Consider the following 18,474-nt stretch of genomic DNA (forward strand, 5'->3'; position numbering starts at 1 on the left):
TCATCGCAATGATTGCACTGTAGGGGCTGTAATTTGTGCACAGCAGCTCAGTCATGTGCTTTTAGAGAAGCATTCGGGTCGTACAGGCTGTGTAAGCTCACAACGATATGTCAGAAGATGGTGGTAATTAATGAAGCTTGCTGCTGCTGTGCCACCTGTTTAAATGTGGAGACAGGATGGAAGCATCTGTCCGGTGAGGTAAAAGAAAAGACGCTCAACGACAGGCATCAAGATCTGTAAAACTGAAGGAGACGGAGCTAAACTCAGAGTCCGGTTTGCATATCAGGAGGAAAAGTTCTGTTTTGTTGGACCTAATCTAACCCCCGAGTGTGACGGTGTTTTTTTTAATCCTTTGATGCGCAACATGGGTCAAAAGTGACCAAAATCCAACGGAAAATGGGCATCTCCTGACCCACACTGTGCATCAAAGGGTTAATAGCAGTCGGTTTGTCTTCAAAAATCAACAATTCCCAAAGCTCAGTTGTGTCATTGCAAGAAGATTTACAAAAATCTAATAAAAATGTAACGATTGAGTCATAACTGCTGTGAAATATACCCACATGTCTGTGCTGCTCCTTTATACTGGATGTCTATACAAAGACAGGACTTCTACTAATGCATTCTGTTACTATCCTACACTAAATTACTACACTATTGTCTGGGTTTAATAGTATCCTGTTGTGCTCTTTGTCTTTGTTTCTGTGTTCAAACACCTCCAGGCAAAGTGTGGGTTCTGGCACCGTTATTTCGTGGGCTGGTTTGGAAAACCCTTGATCTAGACGTAGACTTGATACTGCAATCGAAAAGGAATAAGACACCTTATTATGCATGTTTCCTTGCTGTTATCTGTTTGACTACTTATGACCAAGAGGTCTCGCTCAAGTGTCCTTGACCGAGACTTTGAACCTTTGGCTTCTCACTCAGAGCAGGTTATTTCTTGATAAAAGTTTCAGCTTTGCACCCTTGAAATGCAAATGACGGAAGGTGAACACACACTCTGCTCCAGCTATGCATCAATTATTCGTTCTGCTAACGTTTTGGTCCGGTTAGACCTTCATTACAATCAAAATGTGTGGGATTTTCTTCTCCTTCGGCCGGGAAAGTGAAAGCAGATTGAGAGAGGCCGAAAAGGAAGCGAGGACAATGAAATGAGTGATAGACATTAGAGATTGAGAGATTGAGAGATGGGGGCTTGATAAATAAAGAACATTGAATTGATTTAGAAGCACAGGAGGAGGAAGCGCAAACATGCTGCAAAAACATCCTCGTCCCAGCTTGAGTTTTATTTTTTTTCCTGCCATTTGATTATTCTTTTCACAACATTTCATTTTTTTTTAAAAATCACCTATCCTCAAACGTTTGCTTTGTGTTGTCGGTTGTCATCCTGCGAGTTCAATTTCAACAAAGCTGCTGTTTCTTTTCATTCAGGATGACAAACACAAACTTTACAGCCAGGGATCACAAAAAAAACCCAACAAGGTCCACCGGGAACATTTGGCCAGACCACCCCGATGGCAGATCGCTTTTAATGTGATGTTTGTTATGTGATTTATGTGCGCTGACTAGCAGACCGCTGTTCTCTTGTTGCTTTTATGATCCTAAGGCCACAGGCAAGGCTGAGACGCCATCCAACAAAACTAGCTGTCTCCTCTGAACACACACATCTACAGCACACGTATGAATCCACATGTGTATTTTTTAAATTTACTTCTTCAGATTACGACTTTAGCATTAAAGCAGCCCCTGAATTCTCGACTGAGCCAAATAAAACAGCAGTATGTGGTTCAGTTTCAAATAAACAGTTAATCTTTAGATACAGCTTGGGCAAAACCAAATTTAAAAAAGTGTAATTTGTTCAAAATTAGAACATAATGCAATCCAGAAAAGTAAAATGCTGAAGAGAACTGTGTAGAAATTGCAGAATATGTTTATTTTCTGATATCCAGCTCATGTTTAAAGTTGAAATTAAATAATATTTGGGCTGCTTAGAGTCTGAAAACACATCCACTTTAGCATTCAATGTCTCCAATTTTGAGTTCTATTTTCATTTCCCTTGACTATGAAGGGAAATTTCCCTTTAGCTGTTAAAATGCTCCATTATGCTCCACAGCCAACTCTGTCTGTTATTTGGCCTTGGGCATGTAATATACAGCTGGTTTTTAGAGATTTCTCTCTGTAGATGTAGCTGTAAGGTTCGCTAATTAACACAATGTACCTTGATAATGCAGCCCGTGCATGAAGAGAAATGTAAAAACAACCAAGCAGTTGCATGCAGGAGCTATTTATTAGCTAACAACAGGTGGATTTTCACTGCAGGAACTTGAGGCAGGAACTACATTTGCAGAAATGGTTCCATAATTGGTCATTGCAGGCATTTTGTAGGACTCGACAAACGAACTGTAAGTGTAACAATACAACAATAAATAGTTGTTACTGGACGTAACGAAACGGAACTACAACAATGGAGGGTTTCATTATGCAAAATTTGATGCTGTTGCTGATGATGTTTGGAGAAAACTGTTACTCAACGAGAACATCGAGAGATTGTAGAGGCAGATGGAGGGTCAGTGTAGTCGTGATGTTTGTTAAAGGACATGGCGGTCGACCACAGCAATCACTGGATCAGCTAAATAACCTAAAATGCTTCCCTGTGATCATTATAAAATATTAAAATACCTTTTATAAGAAGTAACTAAAGAGGGAAAGGAAATAATGGTGTTAAACATTCCTGTAAAGAACTCAGACAATAAGTTGAAAGTGACTATTTTGAAGACTCCTCTATTCGTTTTTGAAGTTCATCTGTCCAAGCTGTGGACAAATTTCCCATTTTCAGTTGATCCTAGAGGGATTTTTTTCCACTTCTAGGTCTAATAACAGTTTTTCCTCTGAAAACAACCCTGAAAGAGGCTCTAGAGGGACAGTTCTTGTAGTTGGAAACCCCTCAAAGGCCCAGACTGGCCTAAAATGCCTGAACCAGCTTCCTGGAGTCTTCTTGTCACAGTAAGTTTGCAAGATTTGGCATGATTGTGTCACTATAGTGAAACAATCACAGCTAGCACCTGAGCAAATTAGAAGTTCTGCACATAAACCAAGTGGACACCAAGAGATGCATCCAACATATTCTCACTGACATAATGGTTTTGCAACAAAGATGGCTGGATTACCAACTCTAACCACTCCAGAAGCTTGAGGTTCCATTTCCGATGTGTGATTTACAGCTTTAGTTGAGATAAATGATTAGCATTAAAGGTTTATATGACTAAAATAAGCAAAAAGTACAAAAGGGTCGAAGTATAATTGTGTGGCTTTTTGTATCATAGTTGATATTTTTGCTGTTTTCAGGCCTAAAATCAACATGGTTGCCTATAACCACACACCATGTGGTATTTTTACAGAAAGATTCTTCTAAATATTATATATACAATTGAGTAAAATTGAAATTGAAAGTTATTTCCAAAGATATTGTAGTAAACCTGTTGACTACTTTATATTAAATAAGTCAGAAAGCCTTGGAGTCTGGCCAGTCTTTTCTTCAGGAGGAAATGACATCATGTGGAGCAGGTCATGTGATCTGGAATTAACACACTTCCTGGAGAGGTGTTTCTGTAATGGGGAACTTAGTTGAAAATGATTTCAAAGTCAAGCTTGAAGACATTTATTATTAGTTTATATTGCCCTCACAGAAGTGGCTTTAATTAAATTACCACAAACTAAGACGTAATAAGTTTTGTTCAGCATAGGAAGTTTGTTTAAGGCCGGGTTTATATGCCGTATCGGATGATCAGTGTATGTATAATTATGAAAATAAGAGAGCAGAAGAAGGAGTGGCAGGGTTGCTGTGTCTGTCTAGCAGGTCCATCTCAACAAATAATAAATGGATTGCATAAAACTGGTTCAGACATTCATGGTTCCCCAAGGATGAATATTAATAACATTCCCCTGAATTTCCATCAAGTGCCACCATTAGGACAAAAACATTAAAATCATCAATCAATCATGAAAACACCATCGGGCTTTATGCTTAGTTAACACAGACATGAGATTCACATTCATTTTCTCACGTCGTTCACACAAAAACCGAGCAGAAATGTTCCTTTAAACCACCATTCACAGTCAGAATAACCAAATTCTCCTCATTACATGTGTGATGCACATTCAGATGCCAGCTCTAGCCTGAAAGTGCAACTTTATTCTTCAGCAGAAAGCGTTTAAAGCTGTTTCTCTCCCCCCTTCTCCTCCCCCAGCCTCTCGTTTTTTACAACACAGAGTGGGGATGATTTGTGCGTTAGAGTTGCTGCTATAAATCAGACTCTCCTGGGCAGACGAACCAGCTCATTTACTGTTGGTGGAAAGAGGAAACAAACTAACGTGGAGCTTGCAATACCTTCCTGACCTTCAAAAGATGAGAAGGAGTTCACCGGATCTTATTGAAATGCCTCACATTTGAACACATCATTATACAACAGCGCATATTGGATAGGATGAAGGATTAAGAAGGAGCTGAGGTGGGAGAGAAAAGGTACAGAAGAAATGTGAGGATGGAAAAAGCAGATAAAACTACATGATAAAAGATAAACTGAAGACGAGAGCAAGGGAGGATTGGAGAAGATTGATCTCCAACTGTGAAATATTACATGTGCAGGAAGAAGCCATAACTTTCTTTCTTCTGTGGGTATTTTTTCTGCCGCTGGAACCACAAAACTATCGACTATAAAATGGTTCTGGTGCATAAACTCCAGCACTTATACCAATTCAAATTTGCTAATTTAAGGAAAACTGGAGCCGACATGATTATGGTAAACATTAAGCAGATTTATGAGGATCTCCTGTAGATGTAGCTTTATTGTTTCAGCTGTATTGCGGAAATGATGCTCTCAGGATACAGCAAAATAAACAAACGCATTAACTCTGCAAGAGATCAGTTTATAGCATGACAAAGCTTGATCAAAACAGAGCTGTTGCAGTGTTGTTGTGTTTTTACATTTAAATTTAAAAAGTTCTGCAAAAAACCCTATAAGGGAGCTCATATTTAACAAGAATATGAGGAGTTCTTGTGACTTATCAATATTAATGAGTTTAGTTTTGCAGAAGAAAACAATACTTTTCTGGATGTTAGCAATTACTTAATGCTAATAAATATAAAAAACAACTAAATCTAAACCTAAACTAGGTGTTAAGAACAGTTGTACTCATGTATCATGTTAGTTTAACTCCTACATGACCAGTAAAGTACACAAATGTCAGCCAAAGCGTGAATTTGTTAGTATTTCGGAATGGGATTACTGCTATTCATACAGAGAGACAACAAGTATTAATAAAGTTCAGCTGTTTATGTATTTTGACATGCTTTAGATCTATGTTATGAAGCAACAGCGACTTCACAACTTGATTGAATTTGATTTAGTTTTATTTAAAAAGCGACAATCTAATAGCACGTAACATAGTAAGGTGAAAACCTCACAAATGTCGAACAGAAAAGCCAACAACTCAAAGTTCCCTTTGGATTCCCTTTAAAGAAGCAGTCGGCAATGGTAGGAAAGAACCCAAAAAAAAACTTTTAATGGGGACGACAGAAAGAAAAACCTCTGACAGAACCAAGCTCAGAGAAGGCGGCCGTCTGCCTCGACCAGTTAGGGCCAGAGTTGGGCTGCAGGTTGAAGAAACTGCCATTAGTTTGCAGATGTTTGATCTGTCTTCATGATGCTGTTTCTTTAATATGTACAAATATAGAAACTGACAAGCATAATTACAGAATTTTGTTTCTGTTTTTTCTTGGAAGGCAATAGCATTCCATATCATCATATCATCGCCTTTTGTAACAAGAAGATCTTTTGCCTGCAGGCGTTCTGGCAGTTACTTCTCTGTTACTGCTTTCTCGCTGTGTGTATATCAATAAAGAGACGAAGCCGTCAGCTGAGACACTTCACGCATTGACCGAAATCCCTAATCGTCAGTGAAGAGAAAATAAAGTTTAACTGACCAGAAGACTTTGTCCTTCGTCACCCGCTCTTGAAGTAAAGTCCACTTGCGGCCCAGATCTGCTGAAGCAAAGAGCTGGAAACAAGAAACATAGACAGACGAGACTCAATCAGACTCAAAAACTCCTTATTACCAGCTGGATCCTTTTTAACCGTACGTAGAATAAAAGTCCACTGAATTTCACAGTTCACCAAGTTAAGCCCAATTCATTAATAATCATAACGGGGTCAGTGGTTGTGTGTTTACACCTCTGTTGAGTGGGAATATGCATTTGTAGAATGTGTGTGCGTGTTGCCAGGGCCTGCATGGCATTGATCGCAGCCATGATGAAAGTCTATTGATTCACACATGCAAGCTATCCTTGATATTTGAGAAACACGCTGGAGCTGAGAAAAGGATTTCACCACACAATCTTTGCTAAACGCTTGCCATGTTTAGTCTGCATAACATTTCTTGCTCACGGTCATCAGAAAACAAGTCAAAATGCCTCCGAAAACACATTCCAAATGCGCATTTCGAGCAGCGGAAAAAGAAAAGCCGAGGCTGACCTTGATGTAAATCTGCGTCTGCCCTCGCGAAACCTTAATTTACACGCGTCCTCACATCATCCTCCAGCTAAATGATTTTTTTGTTCTGTTTGAATGGATTTCTCGTTTCCATCTGCGGCCTGCCCATATGGAACAGATTAAAACCTAATTGAATTTCTTGTTTAATTACGTGTAAATTATTAAAGTTGAGGAAGACTTGGGCTGACTTCAACTTACGAACCATTGGAACTTACACTATGTTCAAACTATATTTCTTCAGCCTGTTGGTGATTTTATAGCACTAACTGAAGGACACTAATGCAACCAAAACACATCCAAGAGATCATCACTGAATGGGAACAGGTGCACAGAAAAATAGAAGTTTTAGAAATTTTATTTTTTTGCATGTGTACATTTTAAAATCAGTAAAAAAAGTATAAAAATAAGTTCAATTTTTAAGCTTTTTTAAAAAATATGTTTCACAATTTTACAGCAGTTTCCAGCATCTAGCCATGTGCATATTTAGAGAAGCTATTTGGGCTGCCCATTAAAAGCCAGTATATAAGTTGAATTTCCCTTGAGATTAATAAAGTATCTATCTATCTATCTATCTATCTATCTATCTATCTATCTATCTATCTATCTATCTATCTCTCTCTCTCTCTCTCTCTCTCTCTCTCTATCTCTCTCTCTCTATCTCTCTCTCTCTCTCTCTCTCTCTCTATCTATCTATCTATCTATCTATCTATCTATCTATCTATCTATCTATCTATCTATCTATCTATCTATCTCTCTCTCTCTCTCTCTCTCTCTCTCTCTCTCTCTCTCTCTCTCTCTCTCTCTCTCTCTCTCTATCTCTCTCTCTCTATCTATCTATCTATCTATCTATCTATCTATCTCTCTCTCTCTCTCTCTCTCTCTCTCTCTCTCTCTCTCTCTCTCTCTCTCTCTATCTATCTATCTATCTATCTATCTATCTATCTATCTATCTATCTATCTATCTATCTATCTATCTATCTATCCATCCATCCATCCATCTATCTATCAAGTTGACTTGTTGAAGTTGAAGAATCCTCATGTGGAGCGATTCTCCCGACACCAGCCAAGTCTTTTACTTTGATGAATGTGGTGAATAAAAGGAGGAATTGAATTGTTGTCGTGTACAACTGATTCAACTGAGAAAAGTCTGATTAGAAATGGAATTTTGGCAAAGTCATCATTATTGTCAATTCTTCAGTATGTACATGACGTACCAAGGATTGAAATTACTCTCTCTTACTTAGAAGGTTGTGAGATAAAAAATAAAATATAAATTTAGAAATATAATGGACAAAATAAGATTTACAAAGAACTAGAAAGCAAAAATCAGGTAAACTAAGAACAAAGGAAGCAAAACTAGAACTGAAATGTAATTTCGACCATGAAACCATGACCATGAAATTACAGTTTTGGTGATTTTCGGTGGAAAGTTAACTTCTATTGTTGAGTTGTACCATTTTTAAATGTTAGAAATCCCATTTTGAAATGACTTACGATACTCTCACTGCAGAAATACTGATGGTATTTTACTGTCAACATCACATTTACAGTAGAATATGTCATAAATTTGACAGAAATTGACCATTTAAATATATTACAGGAGCTACACTGTAAAAATACAGTGCATTTTGTGTTTTACTGGAATTTTACAGGGATTTTCTTACTAAACTGAACCAATGCATCGATACACATTTTGATGTACGACTGCATTGGTCAAATGCAGGGTTCTAGTGCCTCAAAATGAGTGACATATAACGATATGAAGTATTGATACCAGTCTGTTCCATAAGTGTCCTCTACCCCACTGTTTTCTCGCCTAAATCAGATTTCTTGCAGTTCAGTAAATGTCCTATCAGCTGAATTATCTCAATGCCTCTCAGCAACAAGACATAAGTAATACACTGGATGATATACGATGTCTCCACGCTACATGTCAGGCTGAACTGACGTGTTAGAAATATGGAAGCAATTACCTCTAATGCTCGGGCTGCATGGAAAACATCGGTGTATGACATAAGGAGCCATGTAGCAGAATTATTATTAGCTGTGTGCATGCACGCTCATTAACCAGCACCCAGGATTCCTCCTTTGCAGTTTAATTGTCACTGTTAATTAGTTTAACACTTGCATGTCTGACTGACAGTTTTAGTTAAGATGGAATGTCAAAACACCACGGTGAGGCATTCATTGAAAATACTGCGGCAAAATATAATTACTAGCTGCTTTTACCTGTACGGAGTGCACCGATGCGTTGAGTCGCATCTTTAATCATTGCAGCAGCACAGTGCTACAAGGTTAGGCTTGCAGTGCAACTTGGCTCATTTGCTACAGTCTCACCTGAGCCTCCAAATCTAAATTGGCTCTTATTTTGGTAGTTTTAACCATCATTCAGAAAGCTGTTTTCATCACATTCATTGCTGACATTCCTTGAAAGACATCTGTTATTAATGAACATGCAACTGCATGTAGATTTACAATGAAGTTGTTGAGCTAAACTTCGGTTTTACCTCCAGAGAAAGTTGGTTTTAACCCTTTGATGCGCAACAGGGGTCAAAACTGACCCAAATCCAATGGAAAATGGGTATCTCTCGGCCCACAAAGCGCATCAAAGGATTAATCATGTAACTAAAACGTTAGCTTAATTAAAACCAATCTGACTGTCTGGCTGCTCATGTTTTGCGTCGCAGTAGAATTTTGTGGTGACATTGACATGGAACCAAAACACTGGCTGGCAGGTCATTTCAATTCAATTTCATTTTATTTACAAAGCGTCAGTTCGCAACATATGTCGCATCAATACGCTTTGCATAATCTTATCGTGTTCCACAGCATTACCTACAAGTTGTAATGGGGTTTTGTTGCTGTGCTTATATGAAATTCATCATGTCAAGTAAACTAAGTACATACGTAAAGTTTGATAATGTTATAAAGATGTGTTGGAGCTAAAGATGATCTTAAATGACAACAAAGGGAAGTGCAAATAACTTTAAAAAATGTTTTCTGGATGTTATCAAGGCCTGAGATTGAAATTTTCATAGAACTTTCCAATAATGTGACATACTCATGAGGAAGGTAGGGTAGAGCATTTTCCTACTATATTCTGAGGATGTTGAGGAGGTAACACATCTTTTCTTATCACCATGATAACAAAGGAAGCACATTCCCAATGCATCATACAGAGACTGTTTGTTATTGCATTAAAATGTTGTCACCAAACATCTTCAGAACATCATTAAAGACTGTTGACCTGCCTTTAGAAAAACAGTCTGGGAATAAGACAAAACTTTCTGCTGAAAACATTACTAGAACGTTGTCGGAACATGAATAAAAAATGTAGCTGCTGGTGTAAACTTAACCCTTTAAAGGGCGCTCATTGTAATTTTTTGAAATTCAAAATTTCAACCCTAGAGTGTTGTTGGAGGACGTAAGACTTTTTTACTTTTGTGACATTTTTCAACCATAAAACGTGTGAGCTTCATCAACTAACCGTGTTATTTTTGATGTTTTGACCACAGAGATGGAAGAGGACCGAGCCGCAAGTCCGTCTTTTTCCAACTTCTGAGAAAAGAGAAAGTTTGATACGTTCCAGGCCTCTGCTGATTGGTCAAATGCCATGATGTACTGTGCTGTAATGTAAAGTGATCTTCGCTGATTGGCTGAGTGAAAACCACATGCTTCTCAACCTCACTGAGAGGTGGGAGCAACGGCATATTTAATGTGTGCGGAAGTGACCAAATATGATCCCTTGCTTGATGAAGGGCTACTATAATTGATGGTCAAAACTATGGCAACTATGACGCATCAGTAACAAATTTTCCTTAAAGAATGGAATGATGAAATGTTGACCAAAAGGCAAAGAAAGAGTGTATACAAACTTATAGTGTGTAGTTTTTCATCTGAAGCTTCCTACTTGAAAGCCAAGCGCGTTTGTGACACGTCTTCAAAATGCAATATGTGTGATTGTTTAGTTTGTTTTACTAGCATAAGAAAATTTCCCCCGCAGCTGTATTGTTGTATGATAAATCACATATCAAGTTTCCTCTGAGGTCCGTGCTCTCTGGCGCGTGCGAAAATTGAAAATTTAATGCATTGCTGCACCGACGGCAGAGATGTTTCACTGGTGTAACATCAATGCTGTCTTCTTGTTCATTCTCTCAGCTACAGAAGCAGCTATTCATTTTCATGTTTTCCTGCGGTGCTTGCGATACTCACCCTGCCCTCTTTGCAATACGCCAGCAGCTTGTCTTCTTCCTTGGGGTGGAAGATGAGCGTTTCTGGGGTGAAGGCGATGGACTGCCGCTGGAAGGAGGAACCTTCGTCTGTGCTGAGGAACAGCATCTGGTCGCGTTCGTTTATGGATGAACCCACCAGCACTACCTGTAGGAGAGGGAGGCAGACCAAAGAGGATGGAAAAAAACAAAAGGTCAGAGGTGAATTGGTCAAAGGGTAATGCCTCGCAACGTATTCGCCGTTTAGTCAGCATTCTATTAAAGACATACAAAGAAGGTTTTCCCCTCATATCAATACTTGTGCATCTTAATTCCCCTTCTTGCACTGGAAAACCTGATGAATATGAATGCATTCATGACCACGCACGCACATTTATTCAAGGCCGTTCACTGGGCCAGAAGAACTTTCCATCAACCTTACAGGCTGAGTAGACCGCGGCGACACCGTATTGATTATCTATTCAGAGTTTTACAGCTCATAAAGTGAAGGCATTAAACAGGGGGCACACCAGGACCTGCCAACCCACCAATCACAATTATGGCCTGGACACTCAGGGGTAAGGCGACCAATAGGGGGGGAATCGATGGGAACTAATGAACCGGTCACGTTCATTAGGAGTTCGTGAGAGGTGGGAAGCCGTCCAACAAGGATTTCTCGTTGTTTATTATCACCGTGGCTGTTGTTGTTGTTTACAACTGGTTTTAACAGGAAGCAGTTGTTACAGGGACCTTTCCAGATGTTTTTTTAGTCAACAAAATATTGAGAACCACTCGCCGACACCTCCTCTTTCTGACCATCTGTTTTACAAAGTTTTAAATTAATGGATGTAAAGTAGTAAACAGACATAAGATGAATAAGAGGAAAGGATGCTTCAGCTTATAATGGTTATTTAAAACACTAATTATGCTTGTTATGCCTGTGCATAAATAAGCAAGCAGGCATATGAATCAATTCAAAGGAGAGGAAGTGCAAATGCTTATTATTTTCATTTTGAAGAAACATATATCCTACCAAAGAAAAAGTACAAGCTTACCATTGTTTTTCAAGCGTCAGTAGGTTTGGGGGAATCAGTACCCAAGTGTTTAGGGAATTAAGTCAGATGATATAGAAGTCTATAAAGACTTCTCCCTGATCTGAATCTGGTACTTACTGGTGGTAATGTTACTTTTGTAAACTATGGCTCCATTTAGAGTAGAATAGATAATAAAGCAGAGTAGACTTTAGGACAGTGCTAACTTGTGACTGACAGGTCAGATCCACCACTTGCTAAGTACATTCGTTTATGGTTTAAAGGCTCTTTCTAATCACTGTTTCTTATAAGAAGACGACATATAGACAAAACCCAATACCCTACTTAGATCAGTTGAAATGTTTTACTTGAAAAATGTGTGTATTTCTGAAATGTGTGAAGAGTGATGTTTTGTCCACATCTTAAGGAGTATAGAGAAATGCTTGAGTTTTGAAATCGAGATTTTAGAGATTTTACATATTTCATCAGTGATTTTGTATAGATTTTGTACGGTCTTTATAGTTCCACATTCAAAAAGGGGTAGTTGTGCGTCTGTGCATTCTTGATTCTTGGAAACAAGGCTGGACAGTGGTATGGTTTCCACTGTCCACACGTTTCCCATCAGTCACTGAGTCTGGGTAATTAAAAAACTATTTGTTTGTTTTGGAATTGCACCATATAAGCTTGATCCTTAGCTTCTCAAACTAAAAATGTGGTTACTTTAAGATAATTACTCTTTTTTGTGTTATGATACTGACATATCATTTTAGAGGACTGCATTGTATAGATGTAAGAATCGCCAGGCGATGAGGAGGTCATCAGTAATTCCAACCAGTCATGTGAGTGGAGATCAATAGATCAATTCAGAGGTGTATGCTATGATTATATTTGAAGTAAATTCAACATTTGGTCTCCTGACATGCAACTACCAATGTTGGAAAGAACAAGATGTGAAGCTCACCTCAATAAATATTTTAAAAGCATTTCAACAAGAGAAGAAGAGATGTAAACCCACTGGGCTGTAAATGGGATGTTTTTTTTTTTCTGCAATTTTTGCACTGTGTTTCTTTTTCTTATCTATTCCTGCACTGCCTTTATACTTTTTCTTTGGAGCTGCTGTAACGGTGAACTTTCCCCACTGTGGGATCAATAAAGTTTATCCTTATCCTTAAAATCCAGCCAAAAACAGTGATTTTACCCAAAAACTTAATACAAGGTCCAATCAGAAGTTTCTTTTCTGAACTTTTAATGGCGTCTTACATTCTTCTGCCGCAAATTTTGTTTGTGATTTGAGTTTGAAAGCTTTAAAACTCTAAAATGTGGCATTAAATCAGAATTACTGTTGTCCATGCTAATTTCTTATTATTTCTTTCTTTGTAATCCTTACTAAAGAAAACATATCAGCTGTTAATTAATATTTTTATATATATTTCTATAAATGACTGATGGTAAATAGGAAATTAGCATATCAACAGAATCATAACTTCTGAGATTTCAGCAGTTGGTGAAGAGGAAACACTGTTTCTGAATATTCCTCTGATGCTATCATTTTATAATGACATTAATCAGATCAAAGTAGAGCAAGCAATTAAAATCAAATTAATCCTGCTGTATGTGTTAATATGGCAGAACAGTTGCCAAATATGAAAATTCTATTTGTTTGTGTTTAAAGCCATTTAATCTTAGTATTTATTGATGTGTTAAATGTAATTTGTCCTTAGTATGTTTTGCGGTTTATTCTAAAAGGTTTTCATCCCTAATTTCTCTCATTACTAAACACATTTCTGGCAGTTCAGGCTCCATGTTTTCTCTTTAGTGGTATCAAAAAAGCTTCAGCATAGAAATCTCACCCACAGAAGCTCGGCACTTGCCACACACTGAAGTCTGAGTCATTTCTTTATTATATTAGAGAAGTGAAACAAATTTGTATGCCTTGAGACACACGCTTGCGAGCAAGTTGCGCACATACCAATTCTTTTTCAGTATTCTCATCATGACTGCAATTAGGCAGTGCAGGCAGCATGCCTCGCATCTTTCTAGCTGCTGTATGTGAGTGTGAGTGGGTGTTTGGGTGTAACGCTTCCCTGAGCGGCATGGTCCATTAAAAGCCCAGCGCTTGTTTGGCAGCCAGAGGAAGGCCAGCGAGGACAAGCAGCGGAGTGCTGAAGTCAGAAGAAAACGATGGAAGACAGTTATTTCTCTTAATTGAATATTCTTGCTTTGGATTTATTTTGAAAATGTTGACTGAAATGTGTGCATTTGCACCTGGGAGCTGCCCTGGGTCTTTGCTCTTCACAACTAATCAGATCCACTGGAAAGCTACTTTGCCTTGGTCAAGGGCATCTTCAGTTTTTTTTTTTTTTTGTGGACTTGGAGTTTCAACGAGCATTTCTTTATTACAAAACCTACATTTCTACCATTTAAACAGGTGAAAACGGAGTATGGGTAAGATTAAGGACGTAGCTAGTGTTAGACAATTGCACCATTCCTCAATAATTAGATTGTTTCTGAGTTGAACAGGGGACCATTTCTCTTATGAGCAATCAAAAACACATACTAGAAAAACTATATTGAAAATGCTGGCCTTAAAGTAGAAATTCAGTGCAACAAAAGTTAAAAACTCCTGTGATCATTGACACAGATTTGACTACAACTGTTATTTCGAATGAGTTGCATCAACATGATGCAATTAACAAAACAACCTGTGAACATCAGAATTTTCTTTTTTTTTTTAAGTTATTTTTTTCACCTTATTCGATAGGTAAGTAGAGAAGAATGGGGGGAGGACCTGCAGTAAAAGGCCATGAACTGGAATCAAACCCAGGACACTGCATCAGGGACTATAGCCCTGTTCATGGGTCGCCCAACATCAGAACTTTCTAAACTTTGAACCTGCAGGCTGTGTCTATGTCTGTATCACAGCTCCACATGGAAAAAAGTTCAGAGTAACGATAATTTCTGATTGTAAGACTTCACAAACTTAAAAAACCAACTAAAACTCAGTGCTATTTGTGCAATGTAGCTCTGAAAAACAGCTGGACAAATGCCTCATACTTGGCACAGCGGGGATTATCAATGCAAATTAGGGTTTGACTGACAATATTTAGGAGATTACACAATGCAAACCGAAAACTTGCTTGTTGTTTGGAATGAAACTGCAGAATGAGACTTAGCTAAAGAAGATAAGAAGAAGGGGAATGTTTGGAGCACATTCTTTGGACAGATGAGACCAAGATAAATTTGTTTATTTCAGATTTTTTTCCAGCATGTTTGCCACTGTGAAGGCATAATCCTGATAGTGAAGCACAGTGGCATAAGTGTAATTATACTGGGCTGCATGAGTGCAAAACGTGTTGAATTGATGACATTTATAGATTCCACCATGAATACCTGTGGAAATAACCAAATACTAAATAACAAGATGACCCTCAGTCGCCACAAGCTTGGCAGAAAAAGAATATTCCAGCATTAAAACTAAAGTACAACTGCCAAAATCACACAAGAATTGTAAAGAAGGAGAAAAAAAGAAAACTGTGACCTGGTCAAGTGAGTTAACTGACTTGAATCCAACAAAACACCAGGTAGATCAAGAAAATCCCTGTGGCAAAGAACGCCTGACAAAAATAGTATAAAGATGGCAGAACATGTTTCCAGAACTGTAACATCCTCTATGCCAAGGAGGATAGTGAATCTGGACAGTTTCTCATTTTACAAATACCCTACTGTTCGACTCAGAAGTATGCAATTTTGAATCATTTGACATTTAATGATATTCCCCAAGCTTGTACTGACATATGTTGGTTACTGTACATGCCCTAGTAAACTCTTTTGGCTCCTACTGTAGAAACTACACTCCTTATTTCGATGCACATGTCTCGATGTGGTTTTGCTTCATATCCCTGTGGGGTAGAACCATCAATCAGGTCAGTCTGCCGCTGCCAATATGTCTCTATTTAAAGGACATCACTCAGTGAAAGCTAGTCGAGCTGTGACAGCTGGACATCCTCAGCACACATGCAGGCCTCTTCCTTCTCCCACACACAAACACATCAGATCAACAAACACTGACAGAAAATGTACAGTGAGACAAGGAATGCCTGGAAAAACCCTCCTGAGCCAGACCCAACAGCTATTAGCTCTACGTCCTTTTGACTGCAACAGCAATGCTATAGTTTCAGCAAAAAATATCTTTAGGCCTCCTATTGATCACACTGAGTTCAAGTTCTTGATATATTATGTGTTGTTCTGAGGTTTCTGTGGTTTTAGGGATGTTAAAATACTAATTCTTATGCATATTTATACAATGCACAACACAAAAGTTTTTCTTTGTAATTCCATTATTCTTTTAGACTATTAAGTTTGAGGAGTTCAAAAGATGTAGACTTTAATAAGTGAGTGTCACGATGCTTTTCAGTTGCACTATGGGTAATGTAAGAGAGTATTTTGAACCTATTAAGGACCAGACTATGAACTAAGAGTCTGGATATTTCAGCTGCAGCTACATTTTTCTTGTGATGTGTAGTACCCAAACCTCCCCAGCTTTATGGAGGTGCAATACTAAACCACTTAAGAAACCTTCGAAGGGGTTTTATAATTCGGTTGAGAGAACTCAGCTGAGAGCGATGTCAATTCATTCACAAACCACAACCTAAGCCAAAAAGATCAACCTTTTCTTCGGTGCACTCTCTGCACTAAAGGGTTTGCATGGGAGTAATGTTAAAATGCTCTTTCCCAACCTTTTGGATTTGTGACCTTTTAAAGCCAAGCAATGGCTATTTGTCCTCCCTTCACATTATCTCATTTCACTAGTTTTTAGAGGCCTGGAGGGAAAACTCCCAAATATTTGAAAAGAAAAGGACAAAGATGGGTCAGTCAGTCATATTACATGTATTCAGGGTAATTCTGTAAGATGCTCTTCTTCTTTCCTGACAACTTTAGCATTGTATAACATGTTAAGGCAGTCACCCCTAACATGAATGCAGCATCCCCTTCTTGGGTTTTGACCTCGGCAGGTGAATCCAGACAGTTTCTGAGATCTTTCATTGATCTAAACCATTCAAATAACTCAAAAGAAAACACAGACATCAGAGCAGACAGGTTGGTAAAAGGATAAAAGCTTCCCTGACTCCCCCGCTGATGCACTCTCAGTCTCCTGATGCAGTAACAGAACTTGCCAACAAGTGGCACTCTTGTCAAACCATACACAAGTAAGCGTGCCTTCAAGTCTTCATACTGAAGATGAAGCTGAGCTTGATTCGCCAACGTACAGATGAGACTCTTAACTTTTTGGGGCAGCTGCCAAAGTGAAGCTCAGGTGTGGGCGGACAGACACTACAACTCCTCTCCTGTAGCAGGAGTTATGATCCTCCACAATCAAAGGACTTTGATACATTCTTCTCTCATAACGATTTCCTCTGAGTAATAACTCAAGCTTTGGGAAGCACAGTGCCGCTATTGTGCGCGGCAGATAAAAGCAGGCTCTAAACTTCCTGTGTCTGCTCTGGGGACCGCTGGGGTGTGACACATTAAGGGGACTTATAGAAACAAAACTCCGCTCTTTTTAATTTGCAGAAGGGCTTAAACGGCAGTGTGTGCAGAGTGCATGCACAATCCGTTCGCTGTTTGATAATCTTTCAATCACAGTCAGTCTGACAGAGGGAACTGATCGCTGAGGTCCTGCTGTGTTGACACACATCAGAGGGTATCAGCGACATAATCTATTATAAAACAACACAATCTACTTAAGCAGCTTAAAATAGCTCATGGAGGAGTGCTGGTCGTGCGGTCGGAGCATGAGCAACAGAGAATAAGAATCTACGTTTTCTCTGCATGTCACATTGTTAACTGTTGAAGGGTTTTTATGCTGCAGCTGAGAATGGAGAAAGCTTGTACATGATAGACACACATGCACAAATGTAGCAGCATCTCAAACACACCTGGAGAGTATAAAATATGAACCAACTGTACATGTGCACACAAAGACAGTAGAGGTGCACCAACTTCACTGATGGTGCCTCAACATTATACATGAGGTTATTCTGTTTGGTCTAATCAAGTACGTGCATGTTGGCTGAGATCTGGCACATTTCCAAAAGGTACAGCAGTCTGACGGGTTTAAACAAAGTCACAGGTTACCTAAAGTTATTTGAAAGAGAAAATAAACATGAACTGTGAAAATATTATCAAAACAGTCAGTTCACGGGTGAACTTTTTGCTTCAGTGTTAAACTCTTGAACTTAACATTGTTGCTTTTACCTTTGGATTTTATTGCAAAAAGTCATTGGCTTCCCAAGTTCTTTTTCCTCCACAACAACTTTTTTTTTAATATATATATTGGTGCTGTTGTTGTGAAAAGGATTGGGGTGTGTTACTCAGGTTAGCTGCTGCTGGCTGACAACTATGGGAAGCAAGTTTTCAACTATATGCCAACCTGCCACAATATTAAAAACACTGACAGGCTTTCCACTGCAGGAACAGAAGCAAACATTTATCGGAATTGCCTCCAGATCGGCCATTTCCGCCTTTCTGTTTCAAGTGTGATGTAGGATCCAACAACTTTGACCACAACATTAACTAGTAACCCTGGAATATGCATGTTTTTCTCACCAAAAAAAGGCGTGAAAGTGGTTCTACAAGGTTGGTTTTTGCAGTCCAAAGTCGTACAAAGATTTGGGGTGTCCTAAAAAGGCC

The 18,474-nt window shown here is 38.7% G+C and overlaps 1 protein-coding gene across 1 annotated transcript in view; it reads right to left on the reverse strand.

Annotated features, from left to right (window-relative positions):
* sorcs2 (sortilin-related VPS10 domain containing receptor 2) overlaps positions 1–18,474 on the reverse strand; it is a 355,821-nt gene that overhangs the window by 41,216 nt on the left and 296,131 nt on the right. The window contains exons 4-5 of the mRNA XM_055007856.1: positions 10,758–10,922; positions 5,981–6,054 (exon numbers count right to left, since the gene is read on the reverse strand). Of these exons, the coding sequence (XP_054863831.1) occupies positions 5,981–6,054; positions 10,758–10,922 (239 nt within the window). The remainder of the gene's footprint in view (positions 1–5,980; positions 6,055–10,757; positions 10,923–18,474) is intronic.

This window comes from Amphiprion ocellaris, chromosome 23 (assembly GCF_022539595.1).
Source record: "Amphiprion ocellaris isolate individual 3 ecotype Okinawa chromosome 23, ASM2253959v1, whole genome shotgun sequence".
NCBI classification, from domain to species: Eukaryota; Metazoa; Chordata; class Actinopteri; family Pomacentridae; genus Amphiprion; species Amphiprion ocellaris.